The 26,900-nt window shown below is 48.1% G+C and overlaps 1 protein-coding gene across 1 annotated transcript in view; it reads right to left on the minus strand.

Annotated features, from left to right (window-relative positions):
- Positions 1 to 236: 236 nt before the first annotated feature.
- The window catches only part of LOC143940863 (interleukin-31 receptor subunit alpha-like), a 139,387-nt gene continuing 112,723 nt past the window's right edge, over positions 237 to 26,900 (minus strand). The window contains exons 15-16 of the mRNA XM_077462653.1: positions 24,811 to 24,892; positions 237 to 1,123 (exon numbers count right to left, since the gene is read on the minus strand). Coding sequence (XP_077318779.1) covers positions 854 to 1,123; positions 24,811 to 24,892 — 352 coding nt within the window. The 3' untranslated portion in view covers positions 237 to 853. The remainder of the gene's footprint in view (positions 1,124 to 24,810; positions 24,893 to 26,900) is intronic.

Genomic DNA, 26,900 nt, shown 5'->3' on the forward strand with positions numbered 1-26,900 from the left:
TCCTTTTTCCTTAAGCACTGTTCTCTAGGCATTTCTGCTACCTCTTGGATGGTTTTATCGAGAAAATTTTTGTATCCTTTCTGAAGAAATCTATTTTTGAGCACAGTCGATTTGTGCAATAAAATCTTTTTTTTCCATGCAGTTTCTGTGGACCATCAAAATTTGGCCCTTAGGAATATATTTTATCCAGGCCGGGTGGTGACCACTTCTAATAGACAAAAAACGATTATGATCCATTGATTTAAAATAAACTTTAGTACTCAAAGCATTCCTATCCAACTCAATAGTTAGATACAAAAAATTGACAGATTGATCACTTATCACATATTCCAGTTTGATGTTATTGGAATTGTTATTCAGGTACCCCAAAAACTCAATCACAGATTCTTCTGTTCCCTCCCAGATGAACAGGTGGTCATCTATAAAACCTGACTTGAGGGGGTCTTCTGCCAAATACATATTTATCCTCCCACTCTGCCATAAACAGGTTGTCGATTTGTCTGTACAGCGGGAGGGAGGTAGTTAAGTCAAAATTACATTTTTTTTTTACCCCAGATCCCTCAGTAAAGAGGCCCTGTTGTGCTTATTTCTATTACAAGGGATTTTTACATTCCTTGTAATAGGAAAAAAAATTAAACATTAACATTAAAAGAACAGTGGAAAAAATAAGAAATAAAATAATTAAGAAAAAAACAAAAAATGTATATAGCAAGTGGCAAAGCATCAAAATAAGATACATTTAGGTTATCAACCCCTACCCCCAATACAAAGCTGGGGGCAGTTTAACATCACTGTTCCTATAGTCCAATGGTCCAAACCTGGTGATATTCGAAACAGGCAAACATGTTGCACTTTACAATTCTGATTGCTGTATGGCCTCTGAGCCTCCTTCGTTAATATGATGAACAGTTTGTGGCATAGACATGGTAGTATCACCCTGTGTGAGAAGTGCTTGGGCAGGAGGACACCATTGGTTCTGGTAATCACTGTACATGTTGAATTCCATCAGCTGGGTGCATGAGCCTGTTGGTGTAGACAAGACAGGAACCTTTTCAATCACCTCCACATCCATATTTCCACAGCTCACTTCTTCTTGAGTCTGAAGCAACTGGCCAAGTTTGATCTGTCAAAACATGCATTTGGTTACAGCTTCATTTTTTTCTTCCTTGCACATTCATAGTACCAAACATTTTAGATTTTTTTTTATACTGCAAGGTAAAAAAAAAAGCACATAAAATAATATATTTACTGAAAATTAAGCAATTAAGTGGAAGAAAAGCCCAACTCTAACTCCCCCCCCCCCTTCCTCCTCTCCTACCTGTCCATGCATACCCTGTTAAAAAAAAAAAAAGAAAAAGTGTTCTTACAAATTTTTAATCCCATCCATTCTGGTCACGTGATCCAGCAGCTTCAGAGAGGCTGCTGCAGTGCTGCAAGGATAATCATGTGACCAGATTAGTAATAGGGAAGTGTACAGGGTATGAAGGATAGTTGAGAGAACATTTTTAAGAACTGGAGTTTGGGCTTTACTATCTGTTCTTATAATACAATAAAACATTAACTGTTTGCAGTGTTTTAAAGTATTCATTCTAGTGATTCTATATTCATTAAACTGGATGTATAAAATATCTGCCAGATGCCCCTTGTTCTGAATATTTGGATGCAAAATAGGGGATCAGGACAAGAGTTGGGCCCCTCATTGTTGCATTACATGTGCAATTTATCTGCATCATTGGCTAAACAAGAAGAAATAGTCCATGCCTTTTGCAGTCCCAGTAGTGTGGCGGGAACCCACCAATCATAGTAGTGACTGCTAGTTTTGCATGGTTGCTCAAATTGCAAAAGCAATCTCAAGAAAGAAATGAACCGTGAAATATCCAAACATTCCATCTGCACTGCGTCCTTTACCCCACAGTGCGTAATCGCTAAGGTAAGGTAAGGTAAGATGTAGCTACCGTACTTCAGTTTCGGAGGCTTTCTCCTTGTAGACCAGTGAAATCCATAAAATGCCAGATTTTGCCATTTTCCTACAGCTTATACTCTGGCTGTGGCTACTGATCCTGCAGGAATATTGAAGTAGTTGTGCTTTGCAGAGTCATTCAAGTTTAAAGTGAATGTGACCATTACAAAAGCGAGTCCAAGCTAACACTACTGACAAAGTGCAGGCACATTGTGGTAACCTTCAAATACTTTTGGTAATACTATAATAATTTTATTGTTTATACAGGAACTTGTGATTTAAAGGTAAAACACCCTACTCCCACCACCTTGAACTAATCTCTACCCCACAAATTTAACAAATCAATGTGATAGCCCTCACTAGCTAGACAGAGTATGTTCTTGCATAATGAGTGCGACTGGGATCCAGGAACTTCTTGATGCTCAGAAATAAATGATTAGTAAAGATGCCTTCAACTAACAATATCCAATCGGGCTCCAGAGAAATGTATTTTTTATTTTTAGCATACATGTAAAAATCCTAATTTGTGGCAATAAAATAAACCCCCAGAACATATTTTCCAAAAACAGGGGCCCTGAAGAATAAAAAGGTGATAGTTGCAAATTTTTGTTTCTCGTGATATTTCCACAACTGTTTGTTAAAAGCAAATTTTTAGGAAAAAAAATATTAAAATTAATGTTAATGCAAAAGTACACCATATAATACTGATTTTTGGGTAAAATATAAAAGATAAGGTTGCATTGAGTAAATAGATACATGCACACGGGATATTGGCAAAAACAATGGTGCCCAAAGATCCCAATAGGTGACGCTTTAAAAGCCTTTACAGCTCATCAGTTTAGCGATAACTAGTAGCTTTTGTGCTAGAATTTTTGTTCTCACTTTGACATTTGCGGCGATACGCCACACATAGGATGCGACTGCGGTTTACATGTGCATACACGCCCTGGACTTGCGTTCGCACAGGTGTGCGGGGTTACAGAAGTTTTCCTCAATTTTTTTTTATTTTCAGATTTTTATTTCTTAAACTTTTTTCTTTTATTTTTACTTGATATGTCAGGGGTCTCCAAATAGCAAAGGGCTGCTTTACTGTGCTTCAGGATTTAGGGGGATCCAAACCGCAGCCAATTGGAGTAGAAAATGTCCCAGCATCAGTGGGAGTAAACAATGCACCATCTTTGGTATTAGGGGAATTATTAGTGCCGCATATAATAAGCTTATCTTCATACACTAGAGACACACTCGATCTTCTGAAGAAGATTGAGGGTATGGTGATCCCTCCCGACACCCTTCTCATGTCTTTAGATGTTGAAGCTTTATACTCCAGCATTCCTCACGAGAAGGGTGTCGGGATGGTACGCACCTTTCTGTATGAGGAACCACATACTAGATGGAAATACAATGAATTTATTCTAATCCTTCTCAATTTTATTTTGATACACAACTGGTTTAGTTTCAATGGTTCCCAATACCTCCAGGTGCAGGGGGTTGCTATGGGTACGTGCTGTGCGCCGGCCTATGCGAACCTGTACCTGGGGGGGTGGGAACGTGACATATTCTCAGATGAAGCTCTTTCTGAGTATACCGATCATGTTATGTCATGGATGCGATACATCAATGACATTTTCATAATCTGGACAGGAACAATTACAATGATGACTGAATTCATTAAAGTAATTAACATCAATACATACAACTTGAAATTCACCCTCAATACAGACTCTGAAAAAATTACCTTCTTAGATCTGGAAATTTTTAAAGATAAGAACAACTGTCTGGCTACCAAATTGTTCCGTAAAGAGACTGCAGGGAACACTCTACTCCATGCAGCGAGTGCTCATCCTGCCCCATTAGTAAGGAATATTCCCTATGCGCAATACGTTAGATTACGCAGAAATTGCACTCACGATAAGGACTTCCACAGGGAAGCCTGTCTTCTCCGTACACGATTGCTAGCTAGAGGCTATAGCAAATCTCTGTTGCGAAAGGCTTACAACAGAGCCTGTAGAGAACCGAGAAATACCTTACTATAACCTAGGAGAAATCACAACTCTGAAATGAAAACTGATTTAAGACTTGTTACGCGTTTTTCATCCCAACACGAAGAAGTTCGCAACATCCTTACAAATCATTGGCATATTCTACACCAAGACTCTGTAATTAAAAAACATATAGGAGCAAAACCCCGTCTAACTTTTAGACGAACTACCTCACTACGGGATCGCCTGGTCTCAAGTTTTTATTCGACAAACAGACAAGACACAAGGAAATGTAATGGACTATACAAATGTGGGAACTGCGATTTCTGCCCCTGGATACAACAGGGTGCAGAAATCGCACTTCCAAATGGAGAAATTTTCCATCTAAATTTTAGAGCAGACTGCAAAACGCAGGGTGTAGTATATCTAATGACCTGCAGCTGCGGAGCCTTTTATGTCGGAAAGACTATGATATGTTTATGGCAACGCATTAAAGATCATGTTTACGTTTCCTCAAATGGAAAAATGCTAACAACGACCAGTAGACATATTGATTTATGCCATGCGTTTGATGCAACTTGTGTCACGTTTAGTGTCTTGGAGATTATACCAAAAGACCCCCGGGGTGGTAATTGGGACAAGCGCATTTTACAAAAAGAGACTATTTGGATTGAGAGACTAAATGCCACTCAAGCTCCAGGCCTAAACGAGACCCAATCATACAAACCATTTCTTTAAATCTTATTTTTGATCAATAAACACAAACCCCCCCCCCCTTTTTTTTTTTCTTGCTTGCCAGCCCCACTGATGCCACTGTAGATGTTTGGATATCTTGATAGTGTCCTCTAAGTCTACCTAGGTATATAGGGCATCGGTTTACTATAAATATATATATATTTAAAATATATATAATTTATATGTGATTTAAATGTAAATTTATGTCTTAATATTATTATTTTAATTTTTTATTTCAAATTTTTTACTTCTTGTTTATTGAATGTTTTTTTTTTGTGCTGGACCGATTTGTTTGCAGTATGCGGCCACTCGAGCGCCGCCCGCAGTGGCCCCGTCGCCTTGTTCTCGGGGTCTGCGGGTTGGCGCTGCTCCATGGGGGAGGTTGGTTCACACCCACTCTTCCTTGGAGTTCACCTCGGGGTGATGGACTCGGCCGATCCATCGGCGTGGAGGTGCCTGTGTGGTGTCTCCTTTAATGTACGGCATGTTTGTTTGGACGGGGGGGGGGGCGGGACGATCGTTCCGCCCCCTTTCCGATTAGTGCGCCGACTGCGGGGACATCGTTCTTCCGGTCAGCGGCTTTGTGTTGGATTGGAGCCACCCGAGGGGGCGTGGCCAGGCTGGTGAGCGTCACGTCCGCCCATTGCGGAGTGACGCCACTACCGGGATAGCTGTGCATAAGCCGGACACATGGGGCCGGCGTTCATGCACAGCGCTCCCATTCCCTTACCAAGCGAAATACTGTAGGGGCTACAAGGATCCCCTTTCTATTTGGGCTCATTTGGGAGAATCTGCCTGCCTTAAAACACTACAAGGAGCGACCAACTCAATCCGAAGGTGATATAACAACACACTAACCTCCTCATTCTTTTTCTTTTCTTTCCACTCTGCTTTTATTAGCACATTCTTAGCACATTTGCATTGCACACTATTTCCTCTCTCCTTGTTGCTATTATTATTAAGTACCTCTATACACTGTGCTTTATGCAACTATTACACACAATTATTACTTATTGGAAGCAAGTCTCATACAAATCATGGACAACTTGTTGAATTAGCTGTCTTAAATTTTGTTTACACCACTCTATTCATCTTTTAATACAATAGATGTTATACACCCTCTCCTATGTTATATTAAATTTAATATATATCTATATATAAATTTCTCTTTAACTTTCACCAATACCCTAAAAGATATTCTTTCTATTTTTGTTCACACAGAATACGGGGTACCATAAAACTCCCCCCTCTTCTTCTTGGCTACCTTACACTATATAGCACCTGAAGCCTCTATACTAAATTGTAGGCTCCTATATAGACCAAAGTGTGTTGCCGAAGAACAAACTTGTTGTTTATCCACTTGGAAAAATACTTTTCTGTTACTATTCCCCCTCCTGCACATTTCTCTTGGGGTATACCCATGAAGAAACGTAAGTAAATGTATTATTATTTGTCCTTTTTTTAAATCACTGACACTATATGTATGAAATTCAAATGTCACATCCGTTCCCATACTGTTTCAAATCAAATCATGGGAGTCCTCACAACATATATCCCCTATCCATACCCCCTCCCTTTCTTTCCCCTCCCCCTCCTTTTTTTTTTTTTGTTATTATTTTGATAGACTGTATAAATATATGTGAAACATTTTATGGTACTGATCTGATTGATATATTCTCTGCATTTTAGAAAATTGTTAAAGCTCCTGAGGAAGCGTTGCTCGAAAACAGGAAACATGTAGAGCGCCAGAACATATCTGAGTTTTAGTTCTGCACCTGATACCCTGTCGTATTTGCTTTCTGTATTAATGTATTATCTGTCATGTTTTAGATATATCAAAATTAATATGGATTTTGTTTAGACTATGCTAACATTGACAGGATATAAAGCAGTACTTGATATGTTTTTATAACCCCCTCTTTTTCTGTTCTAAAAATTTTTTATTTTTTATTTTTTTTAAATAAATAATATTTTTGAATAAATGGTTATTTATTTTTTTATTGCCTAAAAAGTCCAATAGAACCAACACTGTTCTCTGAGGTCTTTTGTGTGAAGGTTCGTTTCTCTTTTCCCTCTTTTTCCCCTTTCCCCCGCAATCTTTTATCATTTGAAGTTATGACTAGGACGTGGCAATTGTTTTTTTTATTTATTTTTTTAGTATATCCGCAGACACCACCCTGTGATAGATACACACCCCTATTTTTTGTTAGAAGTGTGCCCTGGCTGTACTGGCCAGGAAAGGGTGCATCTGAAATGAACTGACATCACTTACAGTTTCACTATTTGAAAGTGATATTGAGGTATGGATTTCCTTGAGCCTACTGCAATCTCTCTCCCCAGCTGCCGATTGTGTTCCTGGGCTCCTGTGAGCAGGGGACAGCTCAGAAACCACGGGAGGAGGGGAGGAGACACCTCGCTGCTGGCTGTGTGAAAGTGATTGGCAGCTAGGGATGAGCCGAACACCCCCCCTGGTTCGGTTCGCACCAGAACTTTCGAACGGACCCCAAATTCGTACGAACTTTAGAACCCCATTGAAGTCTATGGGATTTGAACGTTCGAAATTAAAAGTGCTAATTTTAACGGCTAATATGCAAGATGCTGTCCTAAAAAGGGTTTGGGGACCTGGCTCCTGCCCCAGGGGACATGGGTCAATGCCTAAAATGTTTTTAAAAATGGCCGTTTTGGCGGGAGCACTGATTTTAATGACGATTAAAGTGAAAAAAAAAGTGAAATGTTCCTTTAAATATCATGCCTGGGGGGTGTCTGTAGTATGCCTGTGAAGTGCCACGTGTTTCCCGTGTTTAGAACAGTCCCTGCACAAAATGACATTTAACGGAAATAACATCATTTAAAACTGCTTGCGGTTTTAATGTTATATCTGGTTCCTGCAATATGGTTGAAAATCATTGAGAAAATGGCATGGGTTGCCCTCCCTGCCCATTACCAGCCCCTTTGGGTCTTGTACGCATATTAAGGGGAACCCCGTACCCATATTAACAAAAGGAAATGCGTGTGGCCCCCAGGCCCTATATACTCAGAACAGCAGTATACAAGCGGTGCAAACAAGACAGGGACTGTGTAGGTTTGTTGTGTTAAGTTGAATCTGTTTGTAATTTTCAACTGGTACATTTTTAAAGTGTAGCTCCAGTCAAAAAAACTATTTTTAAGCTTTTTGGAAAACATAGGGAAGGGTTATCACCCCTGTATAATTTGTTTTGTTATACTTTTTTTTTCATCTCACTTGCTGTTGTCTCCTTCTGTTTGCAAGTAGGAGATGTTTGTAAGTTGGATGTTTGAAAGTAGGGGCCTGCCCTATATGCTCTGCAGAAATGGCGGAACAAGGTGTTGCTTTTGCCACAACATTGTAAGCCCTCAAAGTGACTCTTGGTGGGCGCTGGAGCGCCCTGCTGTGAACGATTATATCAAGAATTGTAATTACATGCCATTGTTGAACAGTGGTAGAAAAATTGACCTTTGGTGGTTGTGGTGCTGGTGTCCTCACAGTTACTCTGGGTGGGCACAGGAACGGGCCCTCCTGTGAAATATTATATCAAGAATTGTAATTACATGTCCCTGTTAAACAGGGGCAGAAAAATTGGGCCTTAGGCACTGGTGCTGGTGCCACGACACTGCAACCTCTCCCATATACTCTAGTTTTAGTGCAGGAATTAGCCCTGCTGCAAAGCATTGCATCAAAAATTGTAATTAAACGCCCCTGTTAAACAGGGGCAGAAAAATTGGGCTGATGGCATTACCCAGAACCAGAAATGTTCTTCCAACATATCAGCGGAGGAGGAAGAGGATAGACAATCAACATACAAGGACAGTCACTCAGCATCAGCATAGGCAGTCTTGAAGGGATGTGATATTTCAAAAAAAATTATTCGGTTACATCAGCTTCAGGTGCTTGGTAGCTGTGGGTGATCCAAGACTGATTCATCTTGATGAAGGTCAGTCGATCAACTGATTCGGTGGACAGGCGCACCCTGTGATCGGTAACAAAGCCACCAGCAGCACTGAAGGTGCGTTCTGAAAGAACGCTGGATGCCGGACAGGCCAGTAGCTCAATTGCATACTGTGCAAGCTCTGGCCAGTGATTCATCCTCAAGACCCAGTAAGCCAGAGGATTTTCGGTGGGAAAGGTGTCCAAGTCTGACCTTGCCCCTAGGTATTCCTGCATCATGTAAATCAGACGCTGGCGATGGTTGCTGGAACCGATCATACCTTGGGGCTGCGGACTAAAAAATTGTCTGAAAGCATAAGTCAGACGGCCATCTTCTCCACCGCTCCTTCTGACCGATGCCTCAGCAACACGTTGTCCAGGACCAGGAGTTTGTAACCTCCCAGTCTCTGGGAACGCGTTGCACAGACCTTTCTGCACGGCCTCCCGGAGATTTCTCATCCCTTGCTCCCTCTGCGATGGCAAGATAAGGTCGGCAACCTTACCCTTGTACCGTGGATCAAGGAGAGTGGCCAGCCAGTAATGGTCCCTCTCCTTGATCCGAAGAATATGAGGATCCTTCCGCAGGCTTTGCAGGATCAGGGAGGCCATGCAGCGTAGGTTAGCTGAGGCATTCGGTCCGGAGTCCTCTGGGTCACTAAGGACAACATGATCCGCAGCTACCTCCTCCCAGCCACGTACAAGTCCACGGGTTTCTTGGAACTGTAAATCATCCCTACAAGACTGCTGCTGCTGCTGATGCTGAGTGCCAGCCTCCACCTCCATGCTGACACAATCATCATCATCCTCCTCCTCCTCTTCCTCCTCCTCATCCTCTTCCTGTGTGATGGGTGGCACAGCAGGAACACTGTCTGGATAAAGGGGGCCTTGAGAGGCAAGGAAGTCCTCCTCTTCCTGCCTCTGTTATGCCTCAAGTGCCCTGTCCATTATTCCACGCAGCGTATGCTCCAAGAGGTGGACAAGAGGTACAGTGTCACTGATGCATGCACTGTCACTGCTCACCATCCTTGTGGCCTCCTCAAACGGTGACAGGACAGTGCATGCATCCCTGATCATGCCCCACTGGCGTGGTGAGAAAAAACCGAGCTCCCCTGACCCTGTCCTGGTGCCGTAGTCGCACAGGTACTCATTGATGGCCCTCTGCTGTGTGTGCAGCCGCTGCAGCATGGCCAACGTTGAGTTCCACCTGGTGGGCATGTCACATATAAGGCGGTTCTTGGGCAGGTTCAACTCCTTTTGGAGCTCAGCCAGCCGAGCACAGGCATTAAATGATCGGTGGAAATGCACACAGACTTTCCTGGCCTGCTTTAGGACATCCTGTAAGCCCGGGTACCTGCCCAAGAACCGCTGCACCACCAGGTTAAGGACGTGAGCTACACAGGGCACATGGGTCAGTTGTCCCTGTCGGAGGGCGGAGAGGAGGTTGGTGCCATTGTCGCAAACCACCATTCCTGGCTTAAGCTGGCATGGCGTCAACCACCTCTCGGCCTGCCCCTGCAGAGCTGACAAAACATCTGCCCCAGTGTGGCTCCTGTCCCCCAAACAAACCAGCGCAAGCACGGCATGGCATTGTTTTGCCTGCGTACTTGCGTAGCCCCTGGAACGCCTACGGAGCACCGCTGGTTCTGAGGACAGAGCACTGGAAGAGGCAATTGAGGAAGAAGAAGAGGAGGGGGTGGAGGAGAGAGGTGTGTCACAACCAATAGTAGCATTTTGGAGGCGTGGTGGCGGAACAACCTCCAACACTACTGCACCTAGTCCTGCATCCTTCCCAGCTGCCAGAAGAGTGACCCAATGGGCTGTGAAAGACAGGTAACGTCCCTGTCCATGCCTGTTGGACCATGAGTCAGCGGTAATATGCACCTTACCGCTGACCGCCCCCTGTCCAGCGAGGCAAGGACATTGCCTTCCACATGCCGGTAGAGAGCCGGAATCGCCTTCTGTGAGAAAAAGTGGCGTTTGGGGACCTGCCACTGAGGAACCGCACATTGTTCAAACTCACGGAAGGGGGCCGAGTCTACCAACTGAAAAGGCAGCAGTTGAAGTGCTAGCAATTTAGCCAAGCTAGCATTCAACCGCTGGGCATGTGGATGGCTGGGAGTGAACTTCTTTCACCGGTCCAGCAGCTGGGGCAGGGATATTTGCCTGCTATAATCGGACGTGGGTGTACTGCTAGCAGAGTGCCCGGAAGCACTTGGCTGTGACACACCTAATTCTACACCTTCATTCCTCTCAGAGCAGGTTTCAGAGAGGACTGAAGGTCTAGTGGGGGTTGGAGATCCCAGCTGATGAGGAGCAAGGAGAGGTCCACTTTGTTCTTTGGTGTGGGTCTTTGAGGTACGCTTGCCAACGAGCTGCATGGCAGGTCAACATATGTCTGGTCAAGCATGTGGTGCCCAAGCGGCTGATGTTTGGGCCACGCGAGATACGCTTGAGACATATGTTGCAAATAGCAGCGGTGCGATCTGATGCACTTGTCTCAAAAAAGGCCCACACCAAAGAACTTTTAGAATAACGCGCAGAGGCAGCGCCCTGCACAGGCGGAGCTCTGCAGTGTGATTCAGTCGGTGTGCTGCCCCTAAGCTGGCCCCCGGAGGGCATCCTGGCTCGTTGGACATGTGCCTCCTCCTCCTCTCTCCTACCAGGCAACCACGTGGAGTCAGTGCCCTCATCATCCCCTCCCTCTTCATCGCTGGAGCAAACCTGGCAGTATGCTGCAGCTTGTGGAACATGACTGCCAGATTGCTGTCCTTCTTGAGCATCCCCTCTCTCTGCATTCAGGCTACTGCCTTCCTCTAGCTGAGTATCATTATCAGAGCCTACAAAACACTGGGCATCCTCCTGGAGCATGTACCCAACACTGTGCTCAAAGAGTTCAGGAGACTCCTCAGGAGGACGTTGTGGGTCTAGGGAAGGAGTCACTGATGATGACATTGAGAGGAGGGAAGACGATGCGTTGGCAGCTGCTTTGCTAGTACACTGAGCTTGGTTGAGAGAGGATGAGGAGGATGAAGAGGGCTTGGTCATCCACTCTACCAAGTCGTTGGCATGTTGCGGTTCAACATGTCCAGCTGCTGAAAAGAAGGACAATGGCCACGTGCTGATGATGACGATGCACCGCGTCCATGACCAGCACTGTTGTCTCTAGACACAGAGCCTGCTTGCCCTCTTTTATCGGCTCGCGCCTGTCTGCCTCTCCTTGCTGGCCTTCCAGACATGGTAATGGCCTGAAGGGAGTTGGGAAAAACAGCAATTGGGTAGTGTATATTGTGCTGGAGGCACACACAACTTCCAATAACTCCTGCAGATGGCAGATGGCTCAAATAGAGAAGAGCTATGTAGGTGGATATAGTGGTTTATACTGGGTTCAGAGCACACGGACAGCACGCACAAGCTCCTACCGCTGACTGCAAGCTCTATTTAAAACGAGCAAGATAGTTTGCTATATAGGTGGATATAGCGGTGTATACTGGGTTCAGAGCACGCAGACAGCACGCACAAGCTCCTACCGCTGACTGCAAGCTCTATTTAAAACAAGCAAGATAGTTTGCTATATAGGTGGAAATTTTTTTATTAAAATAAAACTGCTACTGATTTACATAATCAAGAACTTAAGAAAAACTCATACTTGAGCAAAAAAGAACTAAAGAACAACTTGCATAAATGCTTTTGGACAGACAGGATCTATTCAAACTGCCCATATCAGACGATCCTTAATCCCATGATCATAACATTAATCCTCCTCGGAGTCCGAGGAGAGGACCCCAAACCGGTTCCAGAGGGCAAGCGAGGGACCCCCTCCCGCCCCCGAACTGGTTTCAGGCTGAGAACCCCCGCCGCCCTCCTTCCCCGGGCTCCTTCTCTTCTTTTTCTTTGTTTTCTTTTTTTCCCACTCAATATGTAGGGGCTCCCTCCCACTCTCTCCGTCCGATCTACCACTTGATAGGTCCTTGGGCCGTTTATTTGCCCCTTTCCCAGGACCAGTAGTGTCCATAGGGGTCTCTGAAGGATTTTCTGCTGCCAGGTAAGCTTGGCATTTGGCACCCACCCCAGAAGAATCTGGGGGGGGCATAGGGTTAACAGCCAGGCCTAGGCTTGGGGGGGTTGTATCCAAGGACACAGGGGATGGGGGATGGGAAGGGGGGGGGGAAGCTTAGTACAAGGGGGAGGGATGGGCCGGGGGGGGGGGGCAGGGGAGGAGCCGGGAGCACGGGGAGCTGGGGGAGGAGGGGGAGGGGGGGGAGGGGGGGGTCTGAGGCTTTTTAATGGATGATTTATTGGCTTTTACCGGCTTATCAGCCGGTCTACCTGTCACTACCCCATCCCTCCTTGACCCAGGCTGGGCCGGGGGGTCTACTGGGCAACCACCTATTGGATCTCCAACCACCCGACCCGCCCCCTGCTCACGCCTGGGGGGCCTAACCCTTTGAGGGAGGGGGGGATCCTCCCTCTGTGGCTCTGGGGGATTGGGGGCTCCACTTTGTCTAGGGTCACCATCACCCCCTGGGCCTGGGGCAGCCCCGTCCGCCTGATGCCCCCGGAAAGCCTTGGGGCAACGGCTGAAGGGGTGCCCCATTTCCCCGCAGAGGTTGCAGACTATCAGTCTGCAACCATCAGATGAATGGCCGAAGCCATTACATCTCACGCACCGAGGCATTGTGCAGTCTGCACTGAGGTGTGCAGGACTGCCGCACTTGAAACACCTACGGGGCTGGCCGGGGTAGAAGACCAGGATCCGGTCTCGCCCGATAAACGCGCTACCGGGAACGTGCGCCACGGTGTTGCCCTGGCGCTTGAGCCGGATCCTGACCTGCCACGCACCCGTCCAGACCCCGCGCTCGTCAAGGCTCTTCCTCAGCCCTGACTGGAGCTGTCCGTACCGCACCAGCCAGGTGGCGATGTCCTCAGGCGGGAGAGACTCGTTCCTGACCAGCACAGTGATGTTTTTAATTTCCTCCTGCCTCGAGAGAGGCACTACCCGGAAACTTTTCCATGGTTCAGACCTCCCGACAATCTCGTAGAGGGTCAGGAAAAGCTCCATGGAGACCACGGAGACGAAGCTAATATCGAACTCTTTCGAGTTCGCAGGATGTATCACTGCGAACAGGTCTGAAACCTTAAACCGAAGCTCCAACAGGTAATCAATCACTTGACCCCTGCTGGGACAAGCGGTCGCTCCCTCCCACCTGAGCTGCACCACGTTGCGCCTGCGCCTTTCGGGACCCCCTGTACCCCTGGACCAGGCATTCGCCCCTTGGAACTGCTCCTCGGGGGGGGCCCTGAAGTTCTGGGCACCAAACTGGCCGTACAGGGGCCTTAGGGGCACAGACGTACCTGCCACCTGGGCAAACGAACGTCCAGTTTTCAGGGCACTCAGGAGGTTAGCCTCGGCTTGCGTGCTCAAGATGACATTGGGGCCTGCGGGGGAAGGGTCAGGCTCCCCGTGAACCAGGCCGGAAGGCCCAGGCTGAGCTGATGCTGTTTTCCCACCCTCTGGCCCACCTGTGACACTTACTTTCCTCCTCACCCTTTCCATGGGGGGCGGGGCACTAGCCACCTCTACTGCAGGACCCTGGGGGGAGGCATCTTCCATCACCTCCTCCCGCTGGGATCCCTCTAGCTCCCTTATAAATTTCAGTGCGGGGCATTCCGCTCCCAACTCTCCCATAGGGGATTCACCCCAGCTCCCCTGCCTGGCCGGGAGATCCACACCAGGGGATTCCCCCTGCCCCTCCGAGATAGTACCCAGTGGGTCTCCCAAACCCTCGTCCATTCCTTCCGCCCCGACCGAGAGGCCGTGGGCAGTATCATGTGGTGACTCCACAGTCTTTTCGGACATTTCCTGCACTTCCGGGGACGCATTGTCAGTCACTTCCGGTCCGCGGGAGCCACTTCCGGACGCGGCCCTCTGCGCCGGAAATGACGCGGATCTTCCCGCGACATGTCCCGCTATGGTGTCCGCAGCGGAAGAAGATCTCCTTTCCACACATGTTTTCACAGACGCCACAGACGCCATTGGCGCCACAGACTCCATCCCCTCACCACGTGCGGCCGCGGCGGGGGCCGCCATTATGGCCGGCAACCCTCGCACCGCATAGGGGACCGACGGATCACCCTGGATCACTGGGGGGGCCTGTGCTGCACCATCAGCCGCGGACTTGCTGACAACAGGTTGTACCGGCCCTTCCAGATGGCTCCGGGTGAGGACTACTACCAGTTTTTTCCCTTGGCACTCCACACTTCCCGCTCTTCCCTCTCCCCTGGAGCCTCCCAACACTTCACCGGGTACCCTACCCGGGTCAACCCTTGCCCCAATCACGGACTGGGCAGGCGGACTTACATGGACCCGGGGACCCTCCGTGCTTACTGCTCCAAGGGGGGCACCGTCCTCACTGATGTCTGTACCGGGATGCTGGCTTCTCTCTTCCTCCACACTTGCCGAAGGGTCTTCCACAGCCGGCTTGGGTAAGCTCTTCTGCGTTCCCCTCCTTACTGCTTGGGAGCCCTCCTGGCTCATTCTCAGGAGTTCCCGTTTTATTTCAAGCAGGAATCCTCTCTCTCCTACTCCTCTCTCACAGAGACCGCCCAGGAGCTGCCAGAGGTCTTTGCATTCAGCTTTAAGATCTTCTATGGTATCTCTGTACTCTGCTCTCTTCTTGATTCCTGAACGGTCTCTGGAGTTCCTGAGAGCCGTCAGCCTTTCCATCTTCTTGCCGTATACCTCCACTGCCTTCTGGATCAGGGTTTTCACCCTGACCCTGCGCCTTTGCAGCTTCAAGCCGTCTTCACCCGGCTGTGCCCGGGTCCAGTCGCTTAACTCCACTTGGGTGGATAAAAACAATCGTTCCTCCCTGGAGAGGCCTTCCTTTCCACCAGGGGGATGAGCTGTAGCCCCAGGCCGGGAAGAGGGCCCCGAGCCTGGGCTGGCCGACGCCATAAGGCCGGATGTCCAAGACAGCTGCGGTTCTCCACAGAGCTCCTCCACGTACGTCTGCTCTCCTGGGAAGCCTCTCCTGTGTGCTGGGTTCAGAGCACGCAGGCAGCACACACAAGCTCCTACCGCTGACTGCAAGCTCTATTTAAAACGAGCAAGATAGTTTGCTATATAGGTGGATATTTTTTTAATCCAAAAACTGCTACCATATGTACAATATTTTACATTTCAAACTATTACATCTTCAAAAATACGAACAAAATAATAATACTATACAACTTAACTCAAAATTTTTACTCAGGATTCTGCTCCCGAAGAATAAGGAGCCCAAAGCCTAAGAAACTGAGCAGGGGTCATGCTGTCTAAAAGCTTATCCCACTTTTCCCTGTCTTTTTTCTTCTTCTTACTATTTTTCTTCCCAATGCCACCTCTACCACTTGACACCGGGCTCTTCACACCTTCTGACACCACTTCAGATACTTTACCACCCACCTTAGATACTCTTTCCTCCCCTGCGTCAGAATCCTGCTCATCTTCCGACATAGATGAGCCTGAAGATTCTCTCGCCACCACCGAAGGTCCAGGCGGCGCAGAAGGAGGCACGGGACTAGAAGGTCTAATAGGACTCCTACTACGAGAAGAGCTCACTCTCTCAGGCCTCCGCCTCGTACCCCTCTTTTTAGAGACCCTCCTCCGCCTCCCCTCCACCGGACTCAACCCCCTACGGGGCGCCACCACCCCTCCAGGGCCATCACCGGCAGAAGGAGCGACGGGAGGAGGCTCCCCATTCTCAGACACTGTAGGAGGAGGGACCCCACCGCCAGGAACCTCCACCCTAGGACATCCTTCTTTCTCCACCAACACGGCCTCAGCACTTGGCCTAGTGTCAGTGGACAAATTTCCACCCGGGCCCTGAACCCCATCCGAGGAAGGGGCATCAGTAGGACCCCCTGACTTTTCCCTGTGAGCCCTGGGACACCTGCTGAACGGGTGTCCCATCTGCCCACACAGGTTGCACTGGATGAGTCCACAAGAGTCACTCGAATGACCAAATTTATTGCACTTAGCACAACGAACCACTGTGCAGTCCGCACTGAGGTGGGTTGGACATCCACACCGGAAACAGCGGCGGGGCTGACCGGGGTAGAACACCAATATGCGGTCTCTGCCCAAGAAGGCACTACCTGGGATATGGGCAACTGAGTTACCTTGCCTCCGCAACTTAATCTTGGCATTCCAAGCCCCGGTCCACACCCCGCGCTCGTCCAACCCTTTCCTCAGTGGGGCCTGCAACTGGCCATGCCTACACAACCAGGTACTTATGTCCTCCGGCGGTAGGCTCTCATTCCGCACCAAGATGGTAACATTCTTAACTTCCTCTTGCCTACTGATGGGAATGACCCTGAACCCTTTCCAGGGCTCTGCATTTTTAATAAGCCCAAAGGTGGTAATGAATAGTTCCATAATGACAGCACTAATGAAACTAACATCAAAGTCGCGGGATCCAGCGGGATGTATTACCGCAAAGATCTCCGCGACTTTGATGCCCAGGGAAAGCACCATATCTACTACTTGCCCTCTACTGGGGCACTGACCTTCACCCTCCCACCTCAATTGCACCACATTCCGGCGCCTTCTTTCCTGCCCACCAGTCCCCCTGGACCATGTATTAGCCCCTGAGAACTGATCCGCCGGAGGCACCCGGAAGTTCCCCGTACCAAACTGCCTGTATATTGGATCAAGCGGCGCCGTGGACCCCACCACATTGGCGTACGAGCGCCGCTCGCCCAAGGCCGTTAAAAGTCTAACCTCCGGTGACCCCTGCAGAACCCGCCCCGGGGAAGACCCCGGACCGGACCCCGCAGGAGCCCCCGCAGAAATCTCCCCAGCAGTACTTTTACTCTGGACTGTCTTATCTGCCACCTTGGACTGGGCCTGAGAAACTGGGAGCACCCCGGCAGATGCACTCTGAGCCAAGAGCGCATCCCAGTCCTCTGACCAGCCTTCTCCCATATCCATGAGAGCACCCACGGACCCATCCCTCTGTGAGCCTTCTAATCCCCGAATAAATGCAAGCGCGGGGTCATCCTCACCCATCGGACTCATAGGACAGTCACCCCATTCCATCTTCTGTGCTGGGCATAAGGATTCATCCGCCATTGAACCTGAATCATTGCCCTCAGCGGCTGAAGTCTGAGGACCGGAAACCTCGGAGGTCGCGGACCGGAAGTGACGTACTGCCGCTTCCGCCGGAACTCCGTCCTCACGCACTGCGCCATTCCCGGAAATCGCGGAAGCCGCGAGCCGGAAGTGACGCACAGCCGCGTCACCCGCTACTCCTCCCCCTTTTTTCGCGCCGTTTCCGGAGGCCGCTCTCTGATTGGACTGAGCTTGGCTAGTAACTCCCTCTGCCCTCCGGGAAGACGGCGTGCCTCTCCCACCTCCCTCCATCTTAGCATCCACAACTACCTTGGACACCATTACACCGTCCACATTGGGCTGTTCAGCCCTAACTTTCCCCTCACCCTGGGGCTGATTTACAGCAACGATGGCCGACAGGACCACTGACGGCTCATCTTGCACACAGTCTCCACCAAGGTTCACCGGGAAGTCCTGCACAGGTAAGTCCGTTTTCTTTTTTGCTTTCTTTCCTTCTTGGGTTTTGGGGTTCTTCACGGCTGGGGTTTTCTGTACCGGGTCATGTGCTGTATCCTTAGGCAATCCCCCTTTACTCGCACCATCCCCCCCACACATGGGTAAGGATTTGGATGTTACAGGGGCGCCCTCCACAACATCCCCCTTTGAATTCCCCACCTCACCATCCATTGCTGAAGTCTCTACTTCCATAGCCAAGTCCACCTTCATCTCCACCGCTTTATACACACTTGCTGGGTTAACCATTGGCGCTGACCCGGTCTCCTGTGTTCCCTCCTCTGCAGTTAGGTCCGCCATCTTAACTTTACTCTCCGCTGTTTGGGAAAGATTTCGCCTCCTCACGGCCTGGGAACCTTCCTCATTAGCCACACGAAGGGTCTCAATAATCCCTTGCACTGTCTGTGCACTCTCACTTGTGGGTTCCTCCGCCTCTCTCATGGGCTCCGCCGCCTGTTATAGACGCTGGTTGCGGCGTCTTACCGCTTGAGAGCCTTCATCGCACGCCACTCTCATAACTTTTTCTATATTCAACAGAAAGTCCTTTTCGCTTGAGGCACTTTCAATTAGATTTGATAAAAGCTCACCAAGCATATTACACTGCTTTTTCAGTCCATCTATGACAGGTTTGAATTCTGTTCTCTTCTTGATACCTGATCTGTCGCGTCTATTCCTCAGCTCGGCCAAAACTTTCATTTTTTCGCAGTAACAGCGAGAAGCCTTTACCATTAAGCTCTTGGCTTTTCTTTTCCTCTCCGCAGATTTCTCCACGTCTTCTCCTGGCTGTCTCAGAGACCAGTCAACCAAGTCAAGCTGGTTTTCTAAGTACAGCCTCTCCTCCTCAACGAACTCCAGGAGCTTCAGGGCTCCACGCTTTTCCTCAGGCCGAGAAACAGGCACCTGGCCTGGGCTGACCGACGCCATCAGCTCCCTATCCTCCTCCACCTCTCTGGAAGTCCTCAGAGATCAGAGCACGCAGCCAGCACGCACAATCTCCTACCGCCGACTGCAAGCTCTATTTAAAACGAGCAAGATAGTTTGCTATATAGGTGGATATAGCGGTGTATACTGGGTTCAGAGCACGCAGACAGCACGCACAAGCTCCTACCGCTGACTGCAAGCTCTATTTAAAACAAGCAAGATAGTTTGCTATATAGGTGGATATAGCGGTGTGTACTGGGTTCAGAGCACGCAGACAGCACACACAAGCTCCTACCGCTGACTGCAAGCTCTATTTAAAACGAGCAAGATAGTTTGCTATATAGGTGGATATAGCAGTGTGTACTAGGTTCAGAGCACGCAGACAGCACGCACAAGCTCCTACTGCTGACTGCAAGCTCTATTTAAAACGAGCAAGATAGTTTGCTATATAGGTGGATATAGCGGTGTGTACTGGGTTCAGAGCACGCAGACAGCACGCACAAGCTCCTACCGCTGACTGCAAGCTCTATTTGAAACGAGCAAGATAGTTTGCTATATAGGTGGATATAGCGGTGTATACTGGATTCAGAGCACGCAGACAGCACGCACAAGCTCCTACCGCCGACTGCAAGCTCTATTTAAAACGAGCAAGATAGTTTGCTATATAGGTGGATATAGCGGTGTATACTGGATTCAGAGCACGCAGACAGCACGCACAAGCTCCTACCGCCGACTGCAAGCTCTATTTAAAACGAGCAAGATAGTTTGCTATATAGGTGGATATAGCGGTGTGTACTGGGTTCAGAGCACGCAGACAGCACGCACAAGCTCCTACCGCCGACTGCAAGCTCTATTTAAAACGAGCAAGATAGTTTGCTATATAGGTGGATATAGCGGTGTATACTGGGTTCAGAGCACGCAGACAGCACGCACAAGCTCCTACCGCTGACTGCAAGCTCTATTTAAAACGAGCAAGATAGTTTGCTATATAGGTGGATATTTTTTATTGATAATGACTGCTACCAATATAACACATTACAAACAAACTTTACAAATCACTTTACAAACAAACCTAAACAATACTACAACTTAATTATTTAGCAACACTTTGCCTACACAGGGGGGACATAACCAAATCACGCACTTGGTCATCTGACATCCTGTCAAGAACCTTGTCCCATTCATAACGTTCTTTCTTTTTCTTTTTCTTCCTAACAAGAACTTTACCACCACTATTAGGATCAGGACCACCATCATCCCTCGGGACTTCTTGCGCTACTTCCCCTTGAGCCGTTTCAACAGACCTACTCACTATTTTACTGTATCCATGTTCGTCTCCAGACACCGAGGAGGCCGAAGACTCAACTCCTTTACCCGGAAGGCGACATGGAGAGGAAGGAACCGGACTGGGGGATCTGAGAGGACTCCTACTCCGCGAGGAGCTTACCCGTGCCGGTTTCCTCCTTGCTGACCTCCTCCTCACCACTCTCCCTCTTTTCTCCTCCGCCGGGCTTAGCCCACGACGAGACGTTCTGCTACATGGAGCACCCCCAGCACGAGGAGAGGTAGCAGGAAGACTCTTCCCTAAGGGACCTTCATTAGCGGGACCGACTACACCTTCCATTGGGGTTTCGTTAACAGACGGGCCTTGACCCCTGGGTACTTTGCTAGCATCGGGGGTCACCTCAGCATCAGTTCCCCTAGGGGGTGCTTCCTTGGTTTTCCCCACCACATTTTGATTACCCTGAGCACTTCCCCCTGTGGGCCCAGGGGGAGGTCCCTCCCCCCTGGGTTGACCACCAGGTGGAACATCACCTCTGTAGGCCTTAGGGCACCTGCTAAATGGGTGACCCATTTGGCCACACAGATTACAACAGATAAGGCCACATGCATCGCTTGAGTGGCCAAATTTGTTGCACTTTATGCACCTAACAACTGTGCAATCTGCGCTTAGGTGGGTTGGACACCCACACTTAAAACATCTCCGGGGTTGTCCTGGATAGAACACCAGGATTCGGTCCCTCCCGATAAATGCACTACCGGGAACATGTGCCACCGTATTACCGGCTCTCCGTAACCGAATCCTGGTGTTCCAAGCCCCGGTCCAAACTCCCCGCTCATCCAGGCACTTATTTAGGGGACACTGCAATTGGCCGTGCCTACTCAGCCAAGTTGAGATGTCCTCCGGGGGCAGACTTTCGTTCCTCACCAGAATAGTGAGGGCTTTCACATCTTCTTGCCGACTCAAGGGGATGATCCTGAAACCCTTCCAGGGATCAGTCCCCTTGATCAACCCAAAAGAGGTGATAAAAATCTCCATCACCACTAGGTTTGTGAAACTCAAATCAAAATCATGCGACCCTGCAGGGTGGATGACCGCAAAAATTTCACAAACTTTAATTCCCAGTGATAAAATCATGTCAACCACCTGGCCCCTACTAGGGCACTGACCTTCCCCCTCCCACCTTAACTGTACAACATTACGGCGCTTGCGCTCCGGGCCACCCGCACCCCGAGACCACGAACTGGCCCCAGAAGGTTGACCAGCCGGGGGAGCACGGAAATTACCAGCCCCAAACTGGTCATACAGGTGGCCCAGAGACACATTCGCCCCTGCGACATTTGCGTAAGAACGCCTTTCTCCCAAGGCATTCAGGAGCCTGGCCTCCGGTGAACCCCTCAAAACAGATCCTGGGGCAGAAACCCCTTCTTTAGGATCCGGATGAGCCACCCCAGCTTCCAAGCCCCGAATACCTTCCTCCAACTCCATACCCCCTTGCTGGACCTCCGGGAGACCCTCCGCCAGACCACTTAGCGATTGGTCACGGAGAAGGGCATCCAGGCCATCCGACTCCTCTGCAGTTTCATGAGCCCCACACGAGTCCACTTGTACATTTTGTGACCCTTCCAAGCCTTTAATAAACACCAATGCTGGATCATCAGCCTCATCCACATCCCCCATGGGACAATCACCCCATGCTGACACTTGTCTAGGGGGTAGATTGTCCGAGATTTCCATAAACTCATTTTCCTCCCGTTCGGATACGGAAGCTGCCGAACGAACGTTCTTCACGCGGGCTTCCACCCGTTCGGATGCTATACCGGAAGCTGCCGACCGGACGTTCTTCACACGGCCAACTTCCGCTTCCGGCCCTGGCGTCACTTCCGGCGCGACCGCAGCTTTCCTCCTTACAGAAACCCCGCCAAATTCTCCCGCCAAACGATTCTTAGTGTCAGCATGGGAAGACGGCGTCCCTCCATGCTGTCCCGCCATTACTTCACTACTGGACACCGCTGTGTTTACTACAGAGGTAGCCAGGCTGACCTGAGTCTTTTGTCCACCCTTACCCTGGAGCTCCTTCCCCTTACCCTGTGACCGGGTTGCAGCAGTGGCAGCCGACAACTCAGCTGACGGCATGCCCTGCCCGCAAACACCGGCTGGGTTCACTGGGGATTTACAAGGTAAGTCCGTGGCTTTTTTAGTCTCCATCAGTCTTTCCAGCTGTACCACTAAACTCTGCTTTCCTCTCTGACCTTGGCTTGGCACTGCACCACTGGCGTCCACAGCTACCACCGGGTCTGCAGCCCTGGCAACAGGCTGAGAACCACTAGGCTTGCCGGGACCCACTGTAGCGCTACCTAAGCCCTTAGTCACTGGGATAGAGTCTCTCATGTCACCTTCTGTCTTTGCCTTGGTCCTTATCTTTTCCGGGGACACAACCTTCTGCTTTTCTCCTCCATCTGTCTGTGCACTCTCACTTGTGGGTTCCTCCGCCTCTCTCATGGGCTCCGCCGCCTGTGATAGACGCTGGTTGCGGCGTCTTACCGCTTGAGAGCCCTCATCGCACGCCACTCTCATAACTTTATCTATTCTCAACAGAAAGTCCTTTTCGCTTGAGGCACTGTCAATTAGATTTGATAAAAGCTCACCAAGCATGTTACACTGCTCTTTCAGTCCATCTATGATAGGCTTGAATTCTGTTCTCTTCTTGATACCTGATCTGTCGCGTCTATTCCTCAGCTCGGCCAAAACTTTCATTTTTTCGCAGTAACAGCGAGAAGCCTTTACCATTAAGCTCTGGGCTTTTCTTATCCTCTCCGCAGATTTCTCCACGTCTTCTCCTGGCTGTCTCAGAGACCAGTCAACCAAGTCAAGCTGGTTTTCCAAGTACAGCCTCTCCTCCTCAACGAACTCCAGGAGCTTCAGGGCTCCACGCTTTTCCTCAGGCCGAGGAACAGGCTCCTGGCCTGGGCTGACCGACGCCATCAGCTCCCTGTCCTCCTCCACCACTCTGGAAGTCCTCAGAGCTCAGAGCACGCAGCCAGCACACACAAGCTCCTAACACTGACTGCAAGCTCTATTTAAAACGAGCAAGATAGTTTGCTATATAGGTGGATATAGCGGTGTGTACTGGGTTCAGAGCACGCAGACAGCACGCACAAGTTCCTACCGCTGACTGCAAGCTCTATTTAAAACGAGCAAGATAGTTTGCTATATAGGTGGATATAGCGGTGTGTACTGGGTTCAGAGCACGCAGACAGCACGCACAAGCTCCTACCACTGACTGCAAGCTCTATTTAAAACGAGCAAGATAGTTTGCTATATAGGTGGATATAGCGGTGTGTACTGGGTTCAGAGCACGCAGACAGCACGCACAAGCTCCTAACACTGACTGCAAGCTCTATTATAAAAGATAGATATATCGCTAGCTATATAGGTGAATATAGCGGTGTATACTGCGGTCAGGGCACGCAGACAACAACCACTACAGAAGAGCAAGAACGAAAAATCGGCCGATAACGATCGGTGTATACTGTGTTGAAGGTACACAGAACACCCACTAACTGCTTCAGACGCCAACACACTACACAAGGCTGCTGCGCTGGCGGCCTTATATAGTGTGGGGTGTGTACTACACAGCCTGAGCTATGATTGGCCACAGGCATCCTGCCTGTGGCCAATCATGGCTCTCCTCGCTGCCGGCGCTGTGATTGGCCAAGCATGCGGGGTCACGGTGCATGCTTGGCCAATCATGAGCCAGCAATGCACTGCGCCATCGCAGTGCATTGTGGGCCGCGAGCGACACACGAATTTGGCGCGAACGGCCCATAACGTTTGGAATTCGCCGAACGGGCGAACAGCCGATGTTCGAGTCGAACATATGTTCGACTCGAACACGAAGCTCATCCCTATTGGCAGCTATGGAGCTGGCGCACCAAATTTTTACTTTGAAGCCGGTCGCCAGCTGGATAAGACACACAGGCTGATGGCTGCTGCAGCCATCAACTTGTGATTAAAGATTTACTCTTTGGACGTACATAGTATGCCCAAGGAGTTGAATTGGATACGGCATGTTTGGGTATATTGATATTTGAAAAAAGATAACATTATATCATGATTAGACAAATGTATACTGGAGTTTCTCTAAAAGAAATGACTCAGAATGTGGAAAGATTAAAACCCCAAAAATGGTTTATACAGAATCAACTCAGAAGAGACATTTTTAACTTTTTTTTATTATATATACTGTACATCCAAGATGTCAGTATGAACATGGGCCCAATTAGACTAGAGCCGCTTACAGCTGTAAGAACTTCATATTGCTAATGCATCTAAATATGATGACCAATTATTTATGACAAAGGTCATTTATTCACTGTGATGTACCTTTGTACCGGCCTCTTCTTTGATCCTGCTGAGGTGACTGTGTCGTGGGTTGGGGATTTTTGGAAAATACCAGTTCTTTGTTCTGTAAAGCAACACAACACAGGGCATATTTTAATAAACATGCATTCTAAATATACCATTGTGCTTCGTTCTTTAGGATATATACAGTCTGCCCCAGCAAATAATGAGTTATTTTTATTGCCTGAAGCAGAGCTGCTATGCAACAAGTAGCATTTTAAGGTTCCACCCCTGGAGGTTTACCTACATAGTAGAGTAGACCTGTTGATTTAAAGCATGATGGCACCTTCAGTACATTTTAGAGTATAGGCAGCAAACTGGCAGAGGTTGTAATTGTTAATAGACGTGCATTTGTTTTCATCGGAATGCATTTTCATCCGAATTCCAGGTATTTTCGTTATCGTTTTAACAAACGATAACAAAAGTGCAGAATCCGAAAAACGAAAGATCCGACATAAACAAAATATAGATAGGAGATTCGACATGACGCTGACAATAACAATCTGTGTCTATCGAACCTGTGGTCCAATGTGCCTAACCTTAACTCTATTAGTCCAGGATTATTCTACATAGAGAGAAAAGATTCGACATAGAGAGAAAATATTCGACATTGGGTGGGGGGGGGGGGGGGTAAAATAAAAATAATGATGATGATGAATGTTATTTTCTGAATGTAACCAAAGAGGAGGAGCAGTAAAATAGCTAGAACTAAGTACACAGGTACAGCCAACTTACTTTCACTTACGATTGCTAGCAGAGAGAGAGACACACACTGAATCATTTCAGAAGACAGTCAATCTTAGCTGGTCCTTTTGTCAGAGAACCTGAATTATTTAGCAATTAAGCATAAGCACAGCAGCAGAACAATAGTGAAGCAAGCTACAGTTCAACTTAACTTTTTCATAACAATCTGCTGCTATTGTGTTAGTGTGTGTGAACTTGATAGTGATACTAGTGTGGCTAGTGTTCTGATAGCCTCAGAGGCTGCCCGTGTTGTGGGGGAGGGGGATTTATTTTTATAGATTCTGTATTAAAGATTGAGATTCTATATAGATTCCATATACCCTATCTTGTTACCTGTCTGATCAGTGATCACCAGAACATTTGATGTTTGAACTAAATACATTCAACATGAACGACAAAGATTCGACAAAGCAGCGAAAAATATACAAACCTCGAATCTTTGTCTTATGGTGTCTGTCGAAAGTTCTAAGACGATTCGACGGAGCAGCTAAACTATACAGAGTCATACAAGTTTAGCTGCTCCTTCGAATCTTCTTTGAACATTCGACAGACAGCATAAGCCTTCAATGACAGATTCGACCTTAATTCATTTGGAATTTAGGACGAATGCAATTTTTAACGAAAAACTAAATAAATAAAAACGAATTTCGGGAGTAACTAAATAAATGTATTTTTCTGACAAAAACTGAATTCCGAAACAAAATATTTCAGTGTGCACATATCTAATTGTTAAAACTCTAATAGTAATGGGGCTAAGAGGATCACTTTAATTGTATTAATTCTGCTAATTCAATATACATGATGCTGTTGTCCTGTCTTTAGAAACCCATCCAGCCATCTAAATAGTAGTGTTATTGTCCATATGTGATCTTAATTAGGGGTAAATTAGATGCCCAATGTGAAGGAACAGAAGGACGTATGTGACATATATAAAGACTGAAAAATTGGTGACGGTATGTTCACTTATTGAGTGGTATCTCAGAGGCAGCAAGTGTCTCTTAGGGAATTGGATTGCTTGATCTTGGAGCTAGGGAAAGGGACAAATGGAAAGAAAGAACAGGGAGGAGGAGAGTTTATGAGCCACCTGGTTGTGTAGTATGCATTTAATAAAATAGCTCAAATATGCCATTTTGGAATTGTTACCATTACAGAAATAGAAGCTAGAACTATAGCAAATTAAAAATAATTATTAACCAAGAGGGTGTCAGGAGATTTACATTTTACATTAGCTTTTTGATGCAGACAACCTAAAATGGAACTGGCTGTTACTGAATCATAGTGAAGACAGTTCAATATTAGAATGTAAGCAGGCTGGTTTGTGTTAATTA

This window comes from Lithobates pipiens, unplaced genomic scaffold (assembly GCF_037356315.1).
Source record: "Lithobates pipiens isolate NorthernLeopardFrog02 unplaced genomic scaffold, aLitPip1_a1.2 Scaffold_3, whole genome shotgun sequence".
NCBI lineage: Eukaryota > Metazoa > Chordata > Amphibia > Anura > Ranidae > Lithobates > Lithobates pipiens.